This window comes from Pteropus medius, unplaced genomic scaffold, assembly GCF_902729225.1.
Source record: "Pteropus medius unplaced genomic scaffold, Ma_sr-lr_union100, whole genome shotgun sequence".
NCBI lineage: Eukaryota > Metazoa > Chordata > Mammalia > Chiroptera > Pteropodidae > Pteropus > Pteropus medius.
Window position 1 is genome coordinate 2,327,055 of NW_024342471.1, and position 24,422 is coordinate 2,351,476.

The 24,422-nt window shown below is 39.8% G+C and overlaps 1 protein-coding gene across 1 annotated transcript in view; it reads right to left on the reverse strand.

Moving 5' to 3' along the window:
- The window catches only part of CDS2 (CDP-diacylglycerol synthase 2), a 48,417-nt gene extending 28,301 nt beyond the window's left edge, over nt 1–20,116 (reverse strand). The window contains exon 1 of the mRNA XM_039863775.1: nt 19,809–20,116. Within this exon, the coding sequence (XP_039719709.1) occupies nt 19,809–19,865 (57 nt within the window). The 5' untranslated portion in view covers nt 19,866–20,116. The remainder of the gene's footprint in view (nt 1–19,808) is intronic.
- Between the last annotated feature and the right edge of the window lie 4,306 nt (nt 20,117–24,422).

Sequence of the window (24,422 nt, forward strand, 5' to 3'; positions counted from 1 at the left end):
TTTCATTAAAAGATAGTACAGTAAATCCTCACTTAATCTATAGATTCTTGGAACTGTAGTGAAATGACACATTACCTAACCAATTTTACCACAGGCTAAATGATATAAACAAGAGTTAAGTTCCTACAGCATCTCATCAGCGTCAATGAGGAAACCACGTTGAACAAGATGGTGTTATTCGAGGACCGGCTGCACTCGGTGCCTTGGCTGGTTACGCTTCCAACGACTCTGTCCTTTCCCCTGGCACCACATTCAAATGTGTACGTTTCGTTTAACTGAGTGACAACATAACTTATACAAACTGTTTTGGGATGCTTTACACGCAAATTATAAATCTTGTCCTGGAGGACAGTCGTTAGGCTGACTCTAACCTTTCTGCTAAGTATCTGCTTGCACCTGCTAATCAAGCCCTATGGCACTTACAGACATGTCCCTGGGACAGAAATGATCAGAGACAGGTGTATCCTTAGTAAGAGTGTCAGGGACCTATGTGTCCCTCTCACTGAAAAAGCAAGTAGGTGTGGGTGGGTGGGTATGTGTGTTAAGAATAGCTAAGAAAGTATTTCTAGCTTTTTCTAATGCTAATTCCATTTAACAAGTTCAGTTGTCCAAACAAAGGATCAAATAGGAGGAATCCTATCCTGAAAGTTTAGACTCATCCCAGTAAGGCCATTATCTGGTCCTCCAAAAGCCTCATATCAATAATGTGATGTACAGAAAATGTTTTCAGCTACTCAAGATGGACTGTGGCACATAAAGTATCCCCACAGGTAACTGCACTCCACACCAAAGAGCTCTTCAGAAAAGACACAAAAACGTGTGTGGGAGATTCAGCTTTTAAAACCTAACACCGGCTATGAACCATTTTGCTTCCAGACAGTAAGAGGGCACTTTCCATCGTTTAATTCAGGTTTCGGATGTATTAAATGTAAAGACTGCCTTATTCGACTTTGTTTACCTTGAATCCTTGCCTTGAATCTGGTAAAAGCTCAAAGATTTTTTTTTCAAACTCACTGAATTTTAATCAAAATTCATCAACCTTTATTTACAAGGCCTAGAATAATGGATGGCCAGCATTAGTGTGGGGAAGACAATCCTAGAGCTACAGTTATACAAATGCAACTAATGACTAAAAGGGCTGTGATTTCAGCCCTCCCCAAAGGTTAAAATGACTGAGGGGAGGGGAGCCCCTCGGGGGCACCCATTAAACCCAGGGTGGTAATGAGCTGTATTTCCAGATAGCAACTAATGTGTTGTTACCAGGAATAATGAGTAAGGAGGCATAGTGAAACCTAAAAATGGTTCAATCCTGCTCTACAAAATGTATAAGTCTGTGTGTATTGCCACTCTTTTCCCTTAAATAATGGGAAATGCTCCAAGCAGAGTCAACACATCTGTCCTCTGAGCTAACTGAACTGCATACTGGAAGTCCCTTTCCAATGCTAACACGTCAAGATGCTACCTTCATATTAAGAAACACCTGCGTTATTTTTCTTCCTAACATCACTATTACCTGAAATTATTACACATTTGTCCATCTTCCAATCTGGAACAAAAACTCCAATGTGGAAGGGACTTTTGTTTTTCATTGCTGCATCTCCATGACCTACAACATTGTCTGGCATATAGAAGGTCCTCAATAAATGTTTCTTCACAAAGAGAGAAAGAGGAAGAAAACAACAGGTTAAGGAATAACTAAAGAATTCTCCACTTCTGAGTCTGTAGGTTAAAATGGCAGGCATAAATGTCACATCGCAATAGCCAGCCACTTTGTACAAAGTATCTCCCATTTTATCACGTTTACATAGATTTGTAGGTTCCATAAGTGGAATGAATGTGAAAGTCTTAAGAAAGAAATCCATTAAGGATGAGCCATCAAACATGCAGAATAGAGGTTGGTAGTAGAATGAGAAGAAAAATCTCAAAAATCTCAAGAGCTGCTGACTGCCCTCCTCTCCAGCATTCTTACTATACATAAATAAATAAATAAACACACACACACACACACATACACACATACATACATACATACCTCAGAGACAGTGTGGGTTTGGTTCCAGACCACTGCAATAAAACCAGTATACAAAAAAAAGCAAGGTATGTAGTTCCTGCCTCCTGCAGCTTGGGCTTTCAGGAACTAAGTTTCCTGCCAATGTGGTTTCTACTCTAAGCAAAGACAGCCAGATGCACCAATCAAAAAAGAAATTACTCGTCATTTTTATAACAAATGCAACAGTAAAGGCCACTAAATCTTCACACTGTGAACAAGGTGGCCATTGTCTCTACCCAACTCCATCTCAGCTGAGGGTTGAGGTCGATGATCAGAATGAACTATAACATCTCGGTTATGTGATACTGAAGAAAAATCTGCTAATCCATACTGAAATTTCTAGAAAACTGAAACTCAGCTGCTTTATCAATAAAAAGCAGTTTTAAATGCTTGGGGTAGCAAATTTTCCCCCCAAAGATTATTGTGCACCTCCATGACAAGGACACTTTATAAACAGGACATTGTCCTACATTTTCTTTGTTAAAAAACAAAATTCAGGAGAGTAAATTTTAAAGATCTTATCGGCTTTATTCAATGATTCATGAAATCAGGCAGCATCTAATCTAGCAGACTGAAAGAAGTTCCTAGGAGCTGTACAAAATGAAAAATTTTTACAAGTAGAAGGGAACAAAGAAATTACACTAAGCGGGAAAGAAAAAAAAGCAGACTGGTTATTGCAAGGTCACTTTCCTTTCTGAGATGGAGGGGTCTATCAGATAAATTACCTAACTAGTGCTGACCAAGGGATTCCTGACTGACTGGTGTTAAGATTTTATTTCTGGGAGAGCAAAAACTCTAAGTCAATCTCAGTCTGGTGACATGGGGCTTAGCATAAATGATGCATTTTGGGCCTGTTGTCTTGTTGTTAATACCCTGAATCTCCATTACTCTTCACTTGTTTCAAAACAGGCCTTCGAAGCCAATGAATAAAGAGGCTGTCTGCCCCAATAATACAGATCCTGTGCTTCGGTGCTCAGCTTTGAATCCTCCCTTACCATCAGGACACTGGCTATCAGATACCTGACTTGAATGCGTTTCCAAACTGCCTCTCTCCCAGGGAATTCCATCGAGGGAGAATTCAGAAGGCCAAGGCTCTTAGGAGGCCTGAGCTAAGAACGAACAGAGCCAGAACAGTTCACAAGTTCACAGCCCAAGGGGGTCCACAGGCCCAATGCCCAACCAAGGACTTCTGGGCAGAGACTGTGGGACATCAGCACCAACTGTTCTCTAGGAGTCCTGGCTGGGAGCAATGACCTCACAACCAGAAAGGCTTGAGGGCGATGAGACAGCTCAGCACTTATTCCCTGCAGTGGGAACTCTGGAGCCTGAGGGATACATGGGATACAAAGAAATCTATCCATCGGCTTCTACAGGCAGGGAAGGAGATGCAAGTCAGCACAGGACTTTGCTGCACAGTGAGGGTGGGGAGCTGTGCACACCCAGTCCAAGCCATCTGTCACACCTGCAGAGTTTCATTGAGGCAGTGGGGTGGGGCTGAGGCGGGATGGACACAGGATGTATAGCATGAAAGCCTCCAAAGCACACATCCTTCAGAGCAATGAGCAAATGTACACAACTCATATTCACAAAAACACAAACAAAAACCATTCCTGGTACTTCAGAATGGCAATATTGGAATTCACTAGCGCTACATTAATAATGAACATCAATCCTGTAAACACAAGTAAGAGGGAGTGAAAAACTAGACGTAAAACAACAAAGCCTTGCAACTGACTTTCCAAAGAAGCAAGTCACTCTTTATCTCAGAGAGAAGAGTGTCTCAAAAGCATGAAAAAAGGAGAAACCAGTACAAGTTGTGTGATCTTGGAAGAAATCACGTGCCCTCTGGACCTCGCCTTTTACATCTATAAAACAGAAACAATTACCATCTCAAGGGTATTGGGGATGATGCAGGGAGGAGGCAAGAGAACTATAACGTTAATCAAGCTACTTTCAGAGACTACAGTGTGCTGATCAGCCCTGCAGCCAGGCCGGGAGGACACCAGCAAAATAAAGGAACATTTCTACTAGGATTGCTAACAACCCATTTCCCACACTGTGAAAAGGAAACAGGAAAAGAGTCTTTAAGTGGTGCCCTACAGAGAGTGAAATCATTTATTCCCTATGGCTAAAACCATAGGGAACCCATGGGTTAAAGGCTAGGAACCGCCAGCAGGCTTTTCACCACTACATCCTCTTACCTTTTGCACGGATTCTTATTCTTCCTCACTATATGCCCATAACAAAGGAAATGGGTAAAACAAAGATCTTAACTATAACTTGCAGGAACTAGAGAACGACATATAAACTGAATTCCCTGAACACTCAGGGTCCCTTCCCTCTCACTCTCCACCTATGAGGAGACCACACTTTGTGCAGTGCTGCCCTTTTTCTAATAAACTTTCCTTTTGACCCTAACTTTGGTGTGTGTGTGTTTAATTCTTTCTATGCTCTCGGCCAAAGGGCCCTCTTCTTTCAGTGCAGGGCTTGGTCTCCCCGGGGAAATTGGCCCTGTTCTGCATCAGGAAGATAAAATAAGGCTGTGGTTTTTGAGCCATGGGTAGAGATCTACTGGGTCTTGAAATCGATTCAGTGGATCACAACTAGCAAAAAATAAAATGTGGTGCCAGAAGTCAGGCTAGGGACTACCTCTGAGAGAGAGAACTGACTGGAAGAGATCACAATGGAGCCTTCCAAGGTAGCGGTAATGTGCTGTCTGATGGGGGCAGGCGCGGAGAGGTGCTTACTTTACGAAAAGTCATCCTGTATTTTTATGATATGGACACTTTTCTGCATGTTACACTTCAATAAAAGTTTGCATAAAAAGTAGAATAAGAATCAAACAGAACAGAAAACTTTTGAATGTATCACAGATAGTAAAAGTACTGTTTCATGAAACTTTTTTCAAAGTGATTCACACACACCACTTTGTATTGGGACACAGTGTAAAATGTGTTTATTCCTGGGGATCAAGGTCTAAAATATCCTGAAAGACCTGAAGCAATGCACAGAAATATGTTGTAAACTAATTCACCATACAAATGTTGGTTGGGGGCATGAATAAGGAGGAGACTAGGCATTATTAACCTTTTATAGATGAAAAACTGAATAATATGCTTCTCCCATTAGCCTATTTATATTTGAGACTTACCCATACCAAGGTTTCCTCATTTAGACTTTTTTCTTTCTCTCCATAATCCTCAGGAAGAGAAAGAAAATCAACCAATAAAGCAAAACTTCTTTCTGAAGACTAATTCTTACTCCAGTTCAAAGAAACTAATGATGAAATGAAATGATAAAACTAATTTCCAAATTAGTGATGAAACTAAAGAACACCAAGACAAACAGGAAATACTGTCTTTGAACCAAACACCATAGCACGCTAGCAATTAAAAGGCTACTACATTCTCTGCTCTTCCCCTCCCACCAAAATTTTTTTCCTCAAAGTTATCAAATGACAGGTGAGATTTGGAGATGAAAGATTAATAAGAGGAATGAGCTGTAGTTCAATGGTCTCATCGTCCCCCTACTCCATAGTTTTCAGCACAGAAAAAAAGTTGAAAATGTCCTGAAGTCAACCTCATCACTGATGTATAATTTAAGAGTACTGCATTTAAACTTTAGTACGTTTTAATTTTGAATTTAGTAAATGTAGTTTATTTAGTACATTTAGGTAAGTTTTAATTTTGAACAAAATTTAAATTTTACTTACCTATTAACCTATATAGGAATAGTAATTTGTATGATTAGCATTTAAATTTTTATGAATTTAAGTTTTTACTTGACATTCTGTAGTGTGTCCAAACTTTGTGCATCTGAACCACTCAGTCTTATTGTCTTTTTAATTTCATACAGTATAAACACTTTTAAACAAAATATTGAGATAATTAAGCACACATCATGTTAATGTAGCATACATGCCACCAGCACTGGCATCTTTGTTCCACTGGTACTTTGATACTAAAAATAAATACTGACATGGCAGTATTTTCCTTTTGCTCAACTCTAGTCACTAAGCTCAATAAATTCCTCCTGAATCCAGAGGTCTGGATCTCACTGCCCGATCAGTTGCTAATCTTCACAGCTGTCTTTAGCACCACCCACTCAGCCTCCTGACAACCTCATGTGTTACGACAGCCAAAACTGACAAGAGTCCAGGAGTTTATGACCAAGTCAGAAGCTGTGCCTTCAAGATCTGCTTACTTTCTTCCCCCTGAGACAGTCAGATTTGCCATCCTGCCAGGAATCCCCATGATGGGTCAACATGCCTTTACTGAATCGCAAGGAAGCTACAGAAATCCAAGACAGAAGCCCGATTCCAGAGACTACACCCGCTGAGGAGAGAGCAAGAGACAGCACCTAACCAGGATTTGGATGATTTCCACAGAAGCTTGGAGAAGGAAGGGAGATGAAAAAGGGGCAGGGAGAGTAGGGGTGCAAGCCGGAGTCCTGACGGTTCCACAGAGGAGCTGGGCCTCAGAGTATAAGGGCCACGTAGACCTCACACCACGGTATTATTGTAATAACTTTGCACGGTGACAGGTGGTTACTGAACTTATCGTGGTGATCACAAGGTATATAATCATTGAATCACTATGCTGTACACTTGAAACTAATATAATATTGTAAGACTATACTTCAATAAAGATATAGTAAAAAATTGAAAAGTCTCTGTATAGAGAACTCTGTGGAACAGAGAGACAGAAATGGCAACTGTTCAAGAGAAAACTGAGTGTTTGGCTGACATCCCTGTGGAAAAAAAAAAAAAGCTCATGTGGCACTTTCTCTATCAAAACAATAGGAGGGAACAAACATCAGTCCCAAAACAGCACAGAATGAATAGTAGTGGGAGATTCTATTAAAAGTAGCCAAAGATCAGCAATGAAGGGAGGGAGTCCCTGGGTGTCTACAAGCACCCTCACATTCAAAGCAAGATGGAACACTATAAACCTACAGTGAAAGGGAACAGAGATTTATGCAGTTAGAGTTAAGTCCATGGAAAAAACTGGACAAAGGTGATCAGAATTCCAGCTGGCCAGCCAGACTTCATGAGCCTTGTTTCACATTCAGCATAATAGGGCTATTTCTCAACCTGATCCTTTAGTTACTTTTCTACCAAGGACCTCTTATTTTGAAGACTATTATTATTTTGAAGTCTGAATATATTAATAACTGATTCGTTTCTCCAAAAAGAACTGCCCCATCGTGCTAATAAGAACCTAACCACGGCGTCCTTGTTAGGCCCTTTAGGCAGCAGGACACCTGAGTTTCAATGCCAGCCCTGCCAGTAGCTGTACCACCTCTAGCGAGTTACTGCCCCAACAGCTGGGTAACATACATTTCTGTCACAATGGTGGGAAAAAAGATACATGTGCAATAATAACATTTACCCAAAGTCATCTTGTTAAAGCAGCACCATTTATGGCTCTCTTCGACGAGTCATTTCCATGCAGTTTTGTAGGAATTCAATATCATCATTTTAGGTAACAATTACTGCTCTGTCCTATAGAGATCAAAAGATATAAATTTGATGAAGAGGGACATGCCAAGGGCCTGGTTTTCCTCTACTTTTATAAAAGTGGTGCTGGATATACTTGGGAGCTACTAAAACGCAGGGAGTTTCCTTCATATTATTCCTTTGAACAGTAAATCTTTATATATATAGATTTGCTATTTACATTATTTCTTTGTCTGCCAAACATTTATATATTAAATACCAAAGGATCCTCAAGACCTGTGCCTTGAGGGTTCTCTGACTGAGGAGGCGGCAGCTGCCTGTGCTCGATCCCCAGCCCCTTCCTTCCCATCCGCAATTATGCAAAAACAGCCCCCCTTTTCTTTTTGCCTCACTGTCAATGAATCAGCCTCCTGCCACCACTGGAGGAGACCCTCAACCACCATGACTGATCTCCTTTACTCTCTGCCCTCATCTACCTACAGCTTTTCTTCTTCACTGCTTTGTAGATCTCCAGCCAGTCTTTAATAGGCATCTTCAGGCACTTGGAAGTGCTCAGAGATAGCTGGTTGTACCAACATCCATCTTCCTTTTCTTCCATTGTAATAGGATCCCCAATGCTTAGCCAAACACATGGCCACCTATAAGGGACATTTTCTAGCTACCCTGGCAATCAGGCAAGGACATGTGACAGAGTTCTGGCCAATGGGATGTAAGCAGAAATAGTGAGTACATATTCTGGGAAGTGTCTTTACAAGAAAGGAGCAGGCCTCTTCTTTCTTGTTGACTTCTTTCTCCTTTCTGAAATGTAGATGTGATGGCTGGAATTCCAGCAGCCATCCTGCACTAGAGGTAGAAGTCACATACTCAGGATGGTAGAACAACAAAATAGAAGGAACCCAAATCCTTGACACTGTGAAGTTGCTAGAATGCTGACCCCTCCCGACTTCTTTTATGTAAGGGAGATATACTTCTATTTTGTTTAAGCCACTATCATTTTTGGTTTTCATTCACTTGCAGTTAAACAGGACGGGGACTACTTTTCAGTATAGTAGCCCGAGATTTTGCTGTAATGTTGAAAGAAATAGGTTATAAATATAGAGTGCTAGTTATTCTGTAAGGTAACATAGGCTAAAAAAAATATCCTAAGAGCTTAGCCAAATCTACAAAATAGCAAATCTATATATAAAGGTTTACTGTTCAAAAAAAACTTAGGTCCCATCACCTTCTGAGATATCACCTTCCATGAAATGATTTTTGGGCCATTTGGGAAATAACATGGACAGGATAAAACCATATCTACTCCTCATTCTACCTGAAATCTCTGTGGAACCTGACACTGACCCTTTCCTTTTTCTCAAAAACTTGTTCTTTCAGGCTTTGGTATCACACCACACTCACCTGACTCTTTCGCTGGTTTCCTACCCTGTCTCCTCTCCTCCACCAGCCAACAAACCAAACACAGGCACTTTCCAGGGTCAGTCATCAACTCCTGCCCTTCTTAATGCCAAGTGCAGAAGCCCAGAATTTGCATGTCATCCATCAATAGGAACCATTTTTATCTGTCTCCTCCCTACAGACAAAACAACAAAAGTATAGCAACTACTTGCTTCCAATGTTGTAAGACCAGCTTGGTCTCTCAAAACTTCCTGTTGAAGAGGGCAGACAGAGCCCATGCCTTTTGACCTCAATATCTCATAGAAATGAATGTCAATGGATACAGTAAAGAATAACCATGGCCCTACTATTTCACAGGAGACAGGGATCATCAGTGGATATAGATTTCAACAAATTTCTGGATGACATAGTAGACTGAAGGGCTACGAAGGATGAAATAAAACAGAGAAAATGCAGCTAAGAGTATATACTTCAGGAAGGCTCCACAGAAAAGAGCCCTCCGCTCTCTGAAACCCTGGAGAAGCTCTGGACTGAAACCCGACGTATGGGATGGTGGATGAAATTTAGTGGGTTCTGCTCCCCACCTGCTCAACCTAATATGAAGCCTATCAGACAACAGGCCCCATTTAAGCACACGGAGGTCTCAGTCAAATTCCCAATGTCAAAATTTATGGCAGGAATCGGGAAGACCTGTGGGAGGAACTCTCATACTCTATGTGGGTCAAGAAAGCCCTACAGGAAGAACTCTATGATTATAACAGAGCTCTATGGTTATAACAACCCCTCCTCTTAACTTCCTTTCCCTCTCTTTAAAGAACTTCTTTCTTCTTGGTCTGGGGGACTTGCATGTAACTTGCCATGGATGCAAGCACAGGACTGCAATCTTTTAACTTTCCCCCAAAAATCCACTTTGCTGATGAAATATCTAGTCAACTTTTTGTTTATAGTCAACGCAATCAGGAAAGAAGTGAGCCAAGACACTGCTGTGCGTTTCTTCTCCCATTCTTTCTTTGTCTGAATTGGAAAGTTGATTTGGCTTATCCTGCCCGCTTTTATCCTGTCCTTCTTCCACAATTGTTCTTGGAGCGGGGAGGAAGGATAGGCAATCCTCTGGTGCATGGTCACTAGACCCAAAGAGGAGACTAAGTGACATCAAACTGATATGGAACTTGGCTGCATGCAATGACTAATGACTATATATGGGCCTTTGTGCTGCCTGACTTGGGAGGAAGTGATGTGTTTTACAAGCTGGAAGAGAAGGCTAGATCAAGCAAGCATACCCTGCAAATCCTCCCGAGCTAAGGTTTTCCTGGGAAGATATCCATGGATTGTTAATACACAAACTTCACAGAATGCACACAATCTTCAATATATTTTCAGTCAATGTTTATATAGGAAAATGTATATTTACATTCAACATTTTAAACAATGGGGAAATTTTTGAGTTGCATTTCAGATAACACTGGGGGATGGTCAGGATCATTAAACAAATTTCAAATCATTAGTCATATTTCAAAACGAATGTATGATCTTCAAAGGTATTTTGAGAGTTATACTGGCAACATACGCTTTGTGAAGATCTGATGAGAAGCTTTTTTTAAAAAATGGCCTGATCCCTTAGAGCACCATACATACAACCAGGAATATAACAGAGCTTCGTTCTGCAGTTTTTTCATCCTAAAGCATGGTCCTCCATGGTCCATAGGAAGATGAAAGCTCTACACCACCACCAAAATAAAGGTGGCTCAGTTACCGAGTCTGACAATCCACCTGATATGGACCCTATTATTAGAGTAACCGCATTATGCATCCTCCAAACTGGGTTAGAAAGAGCAAAAGAGGGGGAGGGTGAAATGGGTAAAAGGGATGAAATATATGGTAGTTGAGGGAAACTGGACTTTGGGTGGTAAACACACAATAGAATATACAGACATCAAATTATAATGTACACCTGAAAATTATATAATTATAAATTATATAATTATAAAAAATTATATAATTTTTTTTAAAAAGAAAGAGCAAAAGAGGTCACCCTACTTATCACCCACCCTGTCTACACCTGTTACCAATGACTGCTTCAACCCCACTCTTCCTTGGTAAGAAATGCAGTTCATTAAAGCAGCAGCTCTTGAATTTTTTGATCTCAGGACTGCTTTATACTCTTAATTACTATCTATCGATACTTGCCATTAGAAATTAAAACTTGAGAAATTTCTAAAATATGAGAATACGCAAGTATAGCAAGCAGTTCCTCAAAAATATTAAACATAGAATTATCGTGTGAGCCAGCAATTCCACTTCAGGGTATAAGCCCAAAATAACTGAAAGCAGAAACCCAACACATATTTGTACACCCATGTCCAGAGCAGCATTATTCATAATTGAGTTGTTTGCAGTTTGAGGCTACTACAAAGAATACTGCTTTCAATATTCTAGAACTTGTATTTTAGTGAATGTATGTAAAAATTTCACCTAAAATAGAACTATTAGATCATAAGGTTTGTGTATACTTAGCTTTAGTAAATATTCTCAGTTTTCCAGAGTACTTATACTAATTTATATTCCCCCAAGCAGTATATAAAAGTTCCATTTGCTCCACATACTTGCCAACCCTTAGTATTTTCAGTCTTTTTAATTTTAGTCATTCTGGTGGGTGTATAGTGGTATCTTATTGTGGGTTTTAATTTGGATTTCCCTGATGATTAATGATGTTGAACACTTTTTCATATATTTGTTGACCATCTGAAATACTTGTTTTTCTATTGAGTTGTCTTTTTTGTATATTCATTTTGTAGGAATTCTTTATAGATTCTAGATATGAGTCCTATGTGGGATATATTTTTAATAAATATCTTTTCATTGTCTGTGGCCTTCCTTTCCACTTTCTTAATAGTTCAAGAAACAGAAAGTCTTAATTTCAATGTGGCTCAGTTTATCAATTGTTTCCTTTATGGTCAGTGTTTTTTTAAATAGGGACTTTTAAACATAACTATACCATTATCACACCTAAAAAAATTAACAATGCTTTAAGTACTTAAATTTATCTAATAATTTCACGTTTTTGTCTTTATGACAGTTTGATTGAATCAAGATCCAAATAAAGTCTAGAAATCATTAATGTGCATTAAGTCTTTTAATCTGTAGGTTTTATCTTCCATGTCTATCACTCTCCTCTCTCTTTTTTTTTAAAGTCAGGGAGAGGGGTGTCTCCTTGCCATTTATTTTCTAAAGCAATCAAGTCAATTGTCCGGTGGTGTTTTCAATGTGTTCTTCTGTTCCTTGAATTTTCTGTCAATTAATTCTTAGCATATGTGCTGCCGAAGCGAGCACAGTAAATTAGTTCTTAGGACTAGAGTCCTGATCAGGCTCAGATATGATTTTTGGACAAGATTATTCCATCAGTAGTACATATGCAATATCTGGTTGTCTGTGATGGCAGCAGCATTCATGGCTGCTACCTTGTTCTATTAATTCAGTGGGGGTTGAAAATAATAATATTCTATCAGTCCTTTTCCACTTATTCTATAAAAAGAAACTTCTCCTAATCAACTATTTGGTTATTCTAAGGTACAGTTTGCATAGGAAAGGCATAATAGTATCTCAAGACAACCCCACTGTGAGTCCCATTTTTCAGATGAGATTAACTGAGGCTAATAAGTGGCAGAGCCAAGTTTAAACCAAGCAGTCCAACTCCAAGTCTGTGCTAGTAACCACAGAGCCATAATATAACACCTCTCCTAAGATCAAGAAACAAGTGAATAATCAATATTCATTTATGGGGGAGAAGAGACCACAGGGACAGACTCTCATGCAGTTATGGCTACAGATTTACTGGGGGAAAAAATATTATTTGCACCAAAAGCTGAAACAATGTAAACCCCTTTTTTTGAGGGCAGGTCTGAGGGTAGAACTTATCTAAGGATAGCATGCATATGCAGAATGTTTTGTTTTGTTTTTTACAAGAGTATTTCCTGCAGTCTGCTTACAATAACAACAACAAAACTTAATATACCTGATTGGTTCAATAAATTAAGGTACAGCCACACAACAAAATGACACACAGTCATTAAAAATGATGCTGGGTTAAAAATTTTAAAGATCTTAATGTTTAGGGCATAAAAAGAAAAGATACACAACAAAACACTAATAGTTATCTCTGAATGGCAGGATTAAGGTGATTTTTCTTTCTGATGCCTCTACAATGAATGTCTTTTCTTTTCCTGCTTCTTTTATCATTAAAAAAGTTTCAAATAGTGTTTACAAAGAATTTAATGAACTTAATTTGAGGAGACGCCTCTGACTGCATAAAAAGGCAAACTATCAGATCATGCATGGCAGCCACTGTTTACAGCCACATGCAACAATATGCATGGGAGAGAGATGCATTTGAATAATGGTTGTTTCTCTGAATGATGGGACTGTAGATGGATTTCATTCTCATATGTACACATTTCTGTGATTTCTACAATAAATACTAGCCTAATGAAGTACTGAAATGGGGGAAATATTAAATGGATTTTGAGAAAATAGGATTTAAATGGGTAGAGGTAGGGAGAAGGGTGACAGAGAAGAAGCACACTTTGGAGGCTGGAAATAGCAAGGGCCAAAATACATGTCATAGAGGCACCAAATCACGAGGAGGGAGCTAGTTAAGAGAGAAGGCTATAAGGACCAAGTTTAAGAGATCTGAAAAAGGGGCCAGAATTCTTCTTTTTACCCCTGTAATTCATAAGGTGGTATCAGAGCTGCTAGAAATACAAAGGACAGATGGACTAGAAGGGACTGAGAACAAATCCTGAAGGGAAGGAGTTCAATTAAAAGGATTTACAACAGTGCAGGCATTAATTCCTGAACTATGGGAAATACACAAGAGCAAAAGATAAGGAATCCAGGTAACACCTGGTTAGAACCTGTGACCTGAACTAGGTGAGAAAGCAGAGACACAGGGACTAACCAGTTTCAAGTTGCAGCAACTCAAGAGATCTGATTCTCTCTGCAGAGGAGACAGGAGAAGGGAGGGTCAAAGTCTCGAAGGAGAGAAGTCAGACTGGAGACCAGTAAGTGTGAGCTGACTAAGGGACATGTGCTAGTAATGTACTGCAGACCACTGAAACCACAGGACTGGCAGGACACAGACTGTGGAAATGAGGCTCTGAGAATCACTCACTGAGGGATCTGGGGTCAATGACAGATGTCCCCACAACTCCAAAGACCCAGGAGCAGAGTGTCGCCAGTGAATCTCAGGTCTCAAGGACTCTTTCAAAAACAGCAAAGTCTTCACTGGGAAGCTCCAGCTGGCCCTGTGGTGACTCTAATACAAAGGGCAACAAATCAAAAGGACATCCGATTTTGGAAGAACAGGTCAGGTCCTTCTGCAGTGCCCGACAGCAGGCACTCAGGCACTCATGAGCACCACAATCTGGAAAGAGGGGCTGCCTCTGGGAAAAACTAGGTAGGCAGGAAGGAGGCGTTCACGGTGCACCTATCAAATTCTGAACCATGCATTGCCTAGGGAAAATAACATAATAAAGTTTAACTTTCTTTAAAAGGTCACTTAACTTAGTGGGTCCTATGTCATCCCCACTGTTGGGGAAAACAGCATGAGAATAAAGATCAAGGACTGGCAGGGTGAGCTGCCTGATGTGGACCAGGTATGCCTTCGCTGGCACTGCACCACCGCCCCAACAAGGCAACCACCACGTGACAAGGTTTGGAAGGCAAGAACACTGCCCAATGCCAGGAACGAATTAGTATTCTTCCAACAAAACCCTGGCAAATAATCAAGAGTCAGGGTCTCAGTCTCTTTTCTAAACCAGAGACAGTAAGATCATGAAAGACTGTGCTTTCTCACCCCCAGCAGCCTCCAGCACCAGTCAGGAAGGTTGGGGAGGCTGTAACACACAGCACAGGGAACAGATTAAGAAGTTGTGTGCAGGTGAGTCACTCTGCAAGTTCAATACACTAACAAGTTCAATACGCTCCACCTATGTGGATCCTAGAAAAGATGGAAGAGTACACAAATGAGAAATATTGACAATTTTTAAAAGGTTTAAACAATGATTATTTGAGCTGTGAAATTAGTTACAAGATTCATTTCAGATGCAGTCAGTTATAGAATATCTTTAAAGCAGTGGAGAAAGAATGGATTTGGAGCCAAAATTGGTACGAAATCCTGGACATTTTCCTAATGAACACAGACACTAGCCCTCCTCCCTCAAAGATAACAGAGATCATATAAAGCAGACACTGGATTCCATGAATGTCCTAAGGAGAAGGTGTGTTGATCACCAAATGACTGATTATTGCTAGGAGAAACAGTTCTGATACTAAGAGTCATGAAGCAGAAAGCATGTATTCTGAGCAGCCTCACATGTAGTTCAAAGTGAGAAGCCTGCACCTCACTGGGAGTTCCTCTGAAGGATATTCAAGTGGCCACTCCTAGAGATGGGTTTCAAAATATATAATCACCAGTCACACAATAACTGGGGAAAATGAACCTAATTAACTTTTACCACCCCCCGCCCCAAAAAAACTTGTTTCAGAAACTCCGACTTACTATCTGAGAATTTACTTTTTTATATATATTTGACATTTTAAGATTTTTTTTTTTTTTTAATTTTTGTAGCCTCATAAGAGAGATGACATTTGGGCATTTTTTTTCTATCAAAGTCAATCAGTGCCAAAGTTTTTAAAGTCTGTAAATTAATTCTGTACCCTTGAAGGCAGCATTATGCAACATTATAAAAAAAAAAAAAAAACAAGAATTACAAAAGCTACATACTATTAACCATTCTGCATCTAACAGGTTGTGTGACCTTTGGCAAGTAAACTCTCTGAGCTATGGCATCCACATCTATAAAATAATGATCTTTAGGATCCCTTCAAGTTCTAACACCTGATGAGAGCAATTTAACATTTTTAAAAGATATAAATTCTTCTAATGAAAAAATCTCACAAATTTGTGCAAATGAAACATTTTAAACAAAATTCGGCTTTAAAAAAATTAATTTTAAGTACTCATAAACTGGGGAGTAATTGAGTTTTTAAAATAAAATTATATTGTTTGACAAACATAATTAAGAAACTTAAAGTGTGGGTTTATGACAAATCAATCTTTCACCTTCTCTACCTATTTAAGTCTGAGAACCATAATTAAGGGCTTACTAATTTTTCAATACCCAAAGTATTTCTCAATGTAAAAACTGTTTGGAAATAAAGCATTTCTCCTACACTTGAGGTAATTATAGCTCTTAAAATAAGATTTTATTGTTCTAGTAGTTTTAAAATTCTATCAGAAAAAAACATTTTTAATTATTCATCACTGTTCTAAAATATATTACAGCTAGTGCTACGAAGGTAAGATAATTGTATATAGTAATGCCTCTTCCACAGCTAGAGCTTGACTGATTCTGAGCACAAAAATTCAGCAAGAAAATGAACTGAAAAGATAGGTACAGAAGGCCAAGTCCTGTCCATACACTTTCCCTAAAAGGTGATGAGTAGGAAAAGACTACACCAAACACTTGTAACTTGAAGATTTAATCATCTTCCAAGAGTCGAAGATGTTTTGTTGTTATCGTTGTTGTTTTTTGGCGAGGCAACCCTCGGTTGACCTCACAGATTGCAAGGACCTTGTCTTACAATCCCTTATTTATTTATTTTTTTTTATGCCTGCAGCACCTGGTCTTCCTAGGTAGTCAGTCTCCCATCCAAGTACTAACCAAGCCCGACCTTGCTTAGCTTCCGAGATCAGATGGGATGGGGCTTGTTCAGGGTGGCATGGTCATAGATACAAGATGTTTTTTATTTTTTAATGAGTTTTCTATAACACCATATTTCATCAGAAACAATAGCTATCACATTATTACAATGTGACTATTCCTGCCCTACCTATGTAACATGAACACTCATTTAATCCACACAAATATCCTCTAATGCACATGTTATTTTATCATCCCCATTTTCAAGATGGACAAACAGGCTTTTATACAAGTGATTTGCTCAGTCACACAGCTCTTAAGCAGTAGAGCCCAGGCTCAAGATGGATCTAGCACCTGATTTTTTTTTTCTTCAAAAAGCACGCTTTATTGAGAAGAGAGCACTGCATGATGGTCATTCTACCCATCATGCTCAGAATAGCACCCTAAGCCCCTGCTCTTAACCAGTCTTCAGTTAAAATTTAAACTCTCCTTTCTAAATGCCATCACTATTTCCTCCCAATACTGGTTTCATCAATCTAGAAAGGAAGCCTTGAAAAGAGTAAAGTTCTAATTTAAATAGCACTCCAGCATCTAAGTACAGCAGCAAATCCCAGAACCTTCACTCTAACCTCCAAAACAAAGTCCTCTGAAATGCCAACCCAATTATAAACTTTAAGATGACAATCCAGTCCATGCTTCATTCTCTTCTTTCTTAAGCTACACTGTAAACACAAGGTTGGGTAGGAAAAAGGTCATTCCCAAAGCTTAAATTCCAAATGTCTTAGTTTGGCAACAATACTGTGCTTTGGGACTTTAAAATTATAAGCACAGTTCCCAGAGGGAAACATTTCCTTTATTAGCAACTGGCTTTGAAAATTCCATTCTAGGATGCTAAATATAACAAAATGCCTTCTGACTTTCATAATAAACACATTCTCCAGATTATTTTGAAATTAATGACTGTCAGTTAAGCAACTATAACATTTTAAAGAATCTTTCATATTTGTTCCAGTTCTTTTAATGAATTGACCTGATATTGTTTTCTAAATTCTTCTACTATTAAATTACTATTCCTAATTTTCTTAAATTCTAACAAGAATATCAGCAAAGTTGTTCAAACTATGAAATGGAATAAATCAAGATTTTTAAAAACTCAACTATATATACACTCACCAAACGTAAAGCATTTTACAGTTCTTAAGATATATCTTTATTATTAAAAATCCTATGCATAATCCAGAGTGATGGGGTGAGGAGCTGATTGCCTTATTCTGGGCTAATGGGCTGCGTCAGGCTTTTTACAGAATATAGTAGCCACTGTGTTTTAGGAGCTACATGCACTTAGCAGACCTCACAACCCCAGGCATTATCATTGTATAAAGTGGTTTAAGGGCACTTGTAAAAAATTAAGGCACCTTCAGTTGGACAGCTCCTCATGTCCTCCCTACGGAAAACGGAGATGAGAAAGTATTTAACAATCAGCTGGAACTATTCCTCTGGGAGATGGATCCAAGGAGTTGGGTGGGGAGGGTAGAAACGTTTTTCTTTGCATGTACTCATGTGTGGTTTTGTTATTACAAATAGTTTTTCAAAAATTTAGCCCACTAGCTATGTCTTTTTTCTTCCTCTTCTCACATCTTCTAGGCCCACAAAGTCCCATTAACATCAAGTCTGACCTGTCACCCTTAAACAGGGCTGACATAGACTCCAAACATCTGAATACTCACCAACTAGTATGTGCAGGGTGGGTACAGGGTTCTTTCAGACCCAACCAGGGTATTTAATGGAAAGATTAGAGATTTTGAAGTACCTTGTCTATGCAAGCAACTCAAACTTGAGCTGAAGTCCTAAACTTTCTCCAAAATATATTCTAAAAGTTAATATGGAGAGTTCTCCTTGAATGATCCACTGTCAATAGCAACAACAAAAAAATCTGAAAACCCCATTACCTCTCACCCAAAACATTCCTCCTAGTATAAATGCTCTGTTGACAGTCTGTCACCAAATCTTGTGTTTTCTTCCTTCCTGATATTTCCCTAATGTTCCTTTCCTCTAGTTATCAAAACCTGCAAGTTACATAAGTGGGCGCTGTAGGCCTACTGTGCAGCAACAGGCACATGTGGGAACAGCTGTTCCTCAGCTCCAGTCAAATTAATTAGGTGGGTACGTGATGGCAGATCTTCCAATTATCCAAGATAAAAAGCACGAAATTCAGACTGTTACGAGAAATCTTCTCGTTTTTAAAGGACATATGGATCAAAGAAAACATCTGCAGGTCACCCATTACATTAGCAACACCCAAGTTAAGTAGTCTCTTCCATTCTGGTCCAAGCTCCCTCGGTCCATTCTACCCATCACTGACAGATCCATTTACCAAATCCACTGCTCCTAACCACTAACCCGAGGCTTGAAATACTACCACGAACTACCAACCCTTATGCTGTCATTCAACATCTACACACTCACAACTACTATCCACCTTCCTCGACTTTCCTACACAGACATTTTACTTCAACGAAAGCAATCTTACTCCTCTCAGCCCTCACCCCACCACCCAGCCGCATCCCCGCCAAAATGGCCTCTTTTTTAACCCTACTCTACCCCATCAACGCCCACACTTGAAGCAGGAAAGAAGCTCATCTATTGGGAGTATACCTTCTAACACTTGCTCACTTCATGAGTTAAGAGATCTCTCCGCTTAAAGCCAACAGATTTCACTTTCCAGGAGGGATTTAAATCTAATAAACGAGTCCCAAGACCTTGTTTTGATACCTCCCCCCAAAATCTTCAAGTTTTAGAGGGGTGAGGAGAGCCTAAATCGGGTTCAGAGTAGTCGTCTGCCAGAGACAGTTTTGAGGGGTCTCGACGTCTTCACACCCAGGAAGGCCTCGGGAGGTACGGGCCTGGAGAGGGACCCCCAACCTACGAGGCAGGAGGTCGTGCGTAAACCACCGCGCGCCCCTTCCTGCGCCGCGGAGACACCACCCACAACCGGATCCCTGAGCCAGGTCCCCGAGGCCCTAACTTGCTGACCCTTGATGCGCACTATTTGGAGGCCGGCACCCGAGGATCCTCCGCGCTGCCCAGGCCCGGTGCCGCCGTCGGCCGCGACAAAGGGTCAGGAGATAGACGAGCCTTATGCACGCCCCCCGCGAACCTCCAGGGAGCGCCCCGCTGGCCGCGTCCAACCCTATGCCGCAGCTACCTTGTCCTCGGGCGGTGCGTCCGGCTCGCGGACCGCCCTAAGCCTCAGCTCGTTCATGCCGGAGACTCCGGCGCGATATCGCCGCTGGAGAGCAGCGCAGCCGCCGGAGCAGGCAGCTCAGCAGGGCGCGCGCGGACTCCACTCGGCCGGCCCCGCCCCGCCTGAGCAGCGCACAGCTCTGCAGCAGCTCGTAGGCCCCACAGCAGCCCGGCCACCAGCCCCGGACCTCGGTCCCACCCAGCGCCGCGGCCACCCTTTCACCCGGGCGGGGCGCCAAACCCAGCCAACTAGCTCCTTCCCGGAGGGCCCCCGGAACAAGTGCGCATGCGCACTGCCTCTCTCACGGCCCTGGAGATCTACCAATGACAAGATTCCGCCGGGGAGGCGGGGCAGCGAAGGTGGGGCGGAGCGGAGTAGATAGGCGTACATTGGACATAAATCTGAGGGGGCGGGAAAAGGTGCGCGTTTCCGAGGAAGAATAGCCAATAGGAGCTACAGCCTGACCGCGGATGATCTGTGCTGGCACCTAGGTCCTAGAGGTAACGGGTTGCTGAAGGCGAGAGGCGACAACCTGCAGGCTCTAGCCCAGCTAGAACTTTGCTTGCTGCTCTGGGCTTTGTGTCTTCCGTATCCTGGTCTCTTCCCTCAAGCATGTAGGTAGACGCCTCTCCACTCAGGAAAGGCCTGGGGAGCCCAGCTGTGTAAGCTGAGGTCGTCACGTGGTAACGAAGTGAAACCCAAACTTCAATCTGCATCGCTTTGCCAAGTTCTCTGTAGTACTTACTGAGCGTTAATTATGTGCTAGGCACTGAACCAAGCAGTCGCTTTAATTTATCTCATTTGATCTGCAGGACGCTTGGCAATGGATGTGATTTTCATTTTACAGATAAGATCTTCCGTGGTTTTTCAAATTTCTGTATTTGGGATTGTTGAAAGTTTTTTGGGAAAGGAATGCTGCCTCTTTTGTTCATAGCCGGATTCTCTATGTAGTTAACACATCCTAAGTACTTGAATAGGTTTAAATTTTTTCCTGAAGGAAAATGATTTAAACAAGGCCTCACAGCTAGAAAATACCCACTAAGAATTAGAGGTCTGTTTTCTTACCAAAGCCCACACTAACCTATGTTGCTCAAGCATTGCCTTCAGCGGTTCTTAATCGCTGCCTTGTAAGAGATGTAAAACAAATATAAAATGAGGTGTTTTCCTTTAAGCGTATTGTGACTTAACAAGGAGAGAAACAGATACATTCCAGTTTGCAGTTTCGTATAAGCAACTGTGGATTTTGGGGAAAATAGTGAGAATTCTGAGAAGGGCATTGTATTTCCCTTATTTCTGTACGATATTCCCAAGTTCCTGCAAGAGTACTTCAGAGTGACAGTAAAATAGGTGTGGAGGAACACTGAACTGAGGATATGTTTTGTTTCTTATTAACAACATTATACAAACACTTTTTGGGGTTTGTTTTTGTTTTTGTTTCTGAGAAAGAAACTACTCCCTTCAGGCCATAATTTATTGGAAGAAAGCTTTGCTTTTGTATTTTATTTTGCCTTTTTTAAAAATATTATTTATAAAAGTAATAACATGCTCATGATGATTTTAAAACTCAATCTGTTGAGGACTTTTGCGATCACCATTTTGACTGTCAATGGTCATTTCTTGGATCTAAAGACGAGACACCTATTGAGTAAATTAAGCAAGATTTATTATCTAAAGGATCTAGAAGGACATCAACACAGAGAGAGCCTCAAGGTTATCCTCTGAGATAGGTGGAGGAGTTGGTATCCAGATCCTCACCTTTAGGGTACATAATTGTGAAAGGTCACATTTGAGTAAACATCACATCAGTCCTTCCAGAAACTCAGCTATTAATTTTCAAATAGCCTAATATAAAGGAGGTTGGAGAACCAATACACGTAGATCAGAGTTTCAGAATGCACAGTATGATTACTAGGGTAAATAATCCCCTACAATTTAGCCTGAACAAACAAACATCTCATCCATCACACTCAGCCGCGCCAGGCTAACTGAGCTCAGATCAAGACTATTCCTGAAGCCAATGCTGTGGAGAAGAGGAATCATGTACTCAGACCTCTAGAAGCCATGCTAACAGAACTAGGCCAGCTTTAGGATCTCTCCCTCAATTGTAGTAAGAAATTAAAAGTAAAAATCTCCCCCACCTCCAGCCCAAAGAAGAATTTTGTTCTTTTATATTACCTTACATCTCCTTCTTTATTCCTGATTTTTCTTTTCTTTTTCTCATATTAGTACTTCCCTCTAGGGTCATTTCTTCCAGGCTTGTGGCATATCTTGTGTACAGTGATTTCATTGCACTCCTTGGTTAGTTTCATTATTTTGAGATATTCTTTTGATTAATGGACATAACATTCTTTGTCCCCCAGAATTTGCAGACTGATTATGCTCAGTATAAATGGGCAGCTATTGCTGTAATTATTATTATTCTATCATAAAAACACCTCTGCCCTTCTTGATATTTAAAAATTGCATTTGTACAAGTGAGAAGAAAATTCTTCAGTTCCTTGAATGTTTTTCCTCTCTTAGAAGGATGGTCAATAAACAATTCTTTAAACAATAAATTTTTTAAAGAATCATCAATAAGCAAAAATAGCCTTTATCTGCTCTTTATCCTGTCCTTTATATTGCCTTTCCAGTTTAGTTTGACAAGTGTACTCAGCTAAAACTTTTTCGATTTAATGAGGTGATATACAAAATGTAATTGAGACTGGGCTATACAGAATTGGCAAACTTCTTACACCTTCAAAAATGCAAATCTTGCACTCCCACAAACTTACAGACCTATAAGATTATTAGACAGTCCCTCTAAACTACACTGTCAGTCTCCCCTCTGACAAATTGTAGGTCTTACTTTTTCAAAGCAATAGTCTACCTTGGGGAGAGGGTGGGTGGCTTTAAGCACAATTATTCATCTATTTGATCACACATGCTGAAACAGTAATTCTTGATCTTGATCATTAGAATTAACTGGCTAGCTTCTAAAAAGTACTAATTGAGGGCTCACCCTAGACAGACTACATAAGAATCTCTGGAGGTGGATCCTGGAGGAAATAGGCGTTTGTTGTTAAGCTCCCCAGGTGAGTCTAATTGAGAATCACTCTAATATGTAATATTACCCTGTAAAGAAATTTGCTAGAAATTATAAAAAATAGTTTACAGCATTTTTTTCTCCCGATATTCATTAACATTTTCTGGTCAATAATACATGGTTGATGAAGAAAGTATAGGAAATGCGGAAAAGTAGAGTAAAAAAATAATTAAAATCATTTGTGGTATCATCAGCCACAGATAATTACTGTTAATAGTTATATTCTTGTCTTTTCTATTTTCTGTATACTTACACCCAGGTATAACAATTTGAGAAAATTGGAATACTGTTGTTATACTGTTTCATAACCTGACTTTTCTCTTTATCATTAAATGTCCTTTGAGAATGGTATTTGAAAGGCTATATGGTATTCCATCTTACGGATTTATCACAATTTCCCTAACAAAGCCCATATTGTTAAACCTCAAGTTTCCTTCCAATTTCAGGGGAATTGTTCATAAATCTATAAGAAATGTTCTTAAACATGCCTCATCTTAGTAAATTCCTCAGATTACTTCTTTAATAATCCTAGATTAGGATTTACAATCCTAGAGATTGAATTTCTGTCAAAGAATAAACAAAATTCTAAGACTTTCCATACACATGTCCAAATTACCACCAGAAAAATTATACCTACTTATACTCCCATCTTCAATGTATAGAAATGCCAACTTCCTTAAACCCTTTCTAATAAATGGGTACTAAAAAAATTTTATTAATTTGGTACGTTTAAATTTTATCTCCCTTTAATTTATATTTCTTTGCTAATTAATATGGCTAACCATTTTTTCATACATTTACTAAGATGGGGCCTTGAACACTGAAAGCCAGGTAACTCTGGCTTTTGTTTAGATGATGCTTAAATTCCCCTTTTCTTTTAATTAATTTGAATTGGGTTCTCTGTCATGGAAATCTAAAGTATACTAACCGACACAGTGCTCTCAGGCATACTGAAGTTTTAAAATTTATGTAGTCATCCTTTATGTTTTATTCCTTTTATGTTTAGAAGCCCACAGCAAAATCTCATAAATATTTATCAAAATACTTGGGCATTTCTTATTAGTTCTACATTTGTTTGAATTTTAATTCTTCAATATATCTGAAATTTATTTCAGTGAACTTCAGTGACTAGTTTAACCAATTGTTTGATCATAATTTACTTAATTAATTGTTTTACTGATTGGAATAGCACTTTTACCAGATGTTAAAGTGATCCTCTTAAAATAAAATTGGATCATGCCAAAGACCTTTTTGATAACTTTCCTTTGCATTTACAGAAGGCTTGCAAAGTCCTATAAGATCTCACCCCTGCCTCTCTTTGCAATCTCACCTTGCACAACTCTCCCCACTGTTCAGTGTGTTCCAGATAAACATTAAGTCTTTGAGTTCTATTATATGTCAATTATATCACAATAAAACTGGAGGAAAAAAATCATCTCGCCACCCCCCCCACCCAAAAGCTTTGAATTCTAAAACTAACTACTATCTCAACA